At 62.0% G+C, this 1,251-nt stretch overlaps 1 protein-coding gene across 1 annotated transcript in view; it reads right to left on the bottom strand.

Annotated features, from left to right (window-relative positions):
- Positions 1-145: 145 nt before the first annotated feature.
- SLC34A3 (solute carrier family 34 (type II sodium/phosphate cotransporter), member 3) overlaps positions 146-1,251 on the bottom strand; it is a 6,799-nt gene continuing 5,693 nt past the window's right edge. Inside the window, exon 12 of the mRNA XM_015572348.1 lies at positions 146-184. Within this exon, the coding sequence (XP_015427834.1) occupies positions 146-184 (39 nt within the window). The remainder of the gene's footprint in view (positions 185-1,251) is intronic.

Raw genomic sequence — 1,251 nt, 5'->3', positions numbered from 1 at the left:
CGTGGGAGTGCGGGGCGCCCGGCCCCCGGCAGCCAGCAGCTGTGGAGACATCCACAGGGGTGGCTTTGTCTGCTGGTGGCCATGGTCCCAGTGGGAGGGTGTGTTACCTCTTGGCGGGGCAGCAGGCAGACAGTCATTTGTGGCCTCAAAGGACCTGGCGGTCAGCCTTTGTGGGTGGCCTCACCTGCCCCGGAAGGAGAGGGGCACAGGGCACTGTCTTCCCCCTCGCTGCCTCCCCATCGCCCCGGGGAGCTGGCCAGGCCTGCCTCTCCCCGGGGGACTTCCATCAGAGGGACCGTGAGGCTAAGGAGTGTCCTGGGGCCACAGAAGTGGGGGGAAGCCAAACTGGGGTGCACAAGCCTGCTCCAGGGGTCCTGCTCCCACTAGGCCCCCCATGGCTTCCAGAATAGAGGCCACTCCCCTTGGTGGGGTGCACCCAAGCTCAGGAAGCCGAGGAGCTTGTTGGGGGAGGGGGCTAGGGCTCCATGGAAGGGGGTGAGGGACAGAGAACTTGGGGGACATGGGGGGGGCGGTGCTGAGGGAGCCTGAGGGCCAGAAAAAGGACTGGGCCTTAAGTAACAATGGCTGGCCCTGGCCGGGAGCTCAGCTGGTTAGAGCGTGGTCCTCATACACCAAGGTTTGGGGTTTGATCCCTGGTCAGGGCACACACAAGAGTAACCAACGAGCCCTGGCTGGTGTGGCTCAGTGGATAGAGCATCAGACTGCGGACTGAAGGGTCCCAGGTTCGATTCCGGCCAAGGGCACAGGCCCGGGTTGCCAGCTCGGTCCCAATAGGGGGTGTGCAGGAGGCAGCCAATCAATGATTCTTTCTCATCACTGATGTTTCTATCTCTCCCTCTCCCTTCCATTCTGGAATCAATATTTTATATATATAAAGAAGTAACCAATGAGTGCATCAGTTAGTGGAACAACAAATCGATGTTTCCCTCTCCCCGTCCCCCCTCAAATCAATAAATTAAAAAAGTCGGTGACAATAAAGTAACAATGGGCCTGGGCCATCGGCCTCCCCCATCTTCCTGACCACGCCCACCCCCCCAGCCCCAGCAGTACCCCTGGGCCAGGAGCAGGGGACCGGCCCCAGCAGCTGACTCTGACCCAGCTCTCCCCGCTCTGTGCACGGGCTGGGGGCGAGGGCGAGGGCCGGACTTTGCGAAGCTTCCTTTCCGCTGGCGGCTGGGGGTCAGGCTGGAGGGGCAGGAGGCCCAGGCGCCTCCCCGGTGTCTGGTGACA

The sequence above is a fragment of the Myotis davidii genome, unplaced genomic scaffold, assembly GCF_000327345.1.
Source record: "Myotis davidii unplaced genomic scaffold, ASM32734v1 scaffold609, whole genome shotgun sequence".
NCBI classification, from domain to species: domain Eukaryota; kingdom Metazoa; phylum Chordata; class Mammalia; order Chiroptera; family Vespertilionidae; genus Myotis; species Myotis davidii.
The sequence above is the reverse complement of the archived record's forward strand: the minus strand, read 5'-3'. Positions and strand labels throughout refer to the sequence as shown.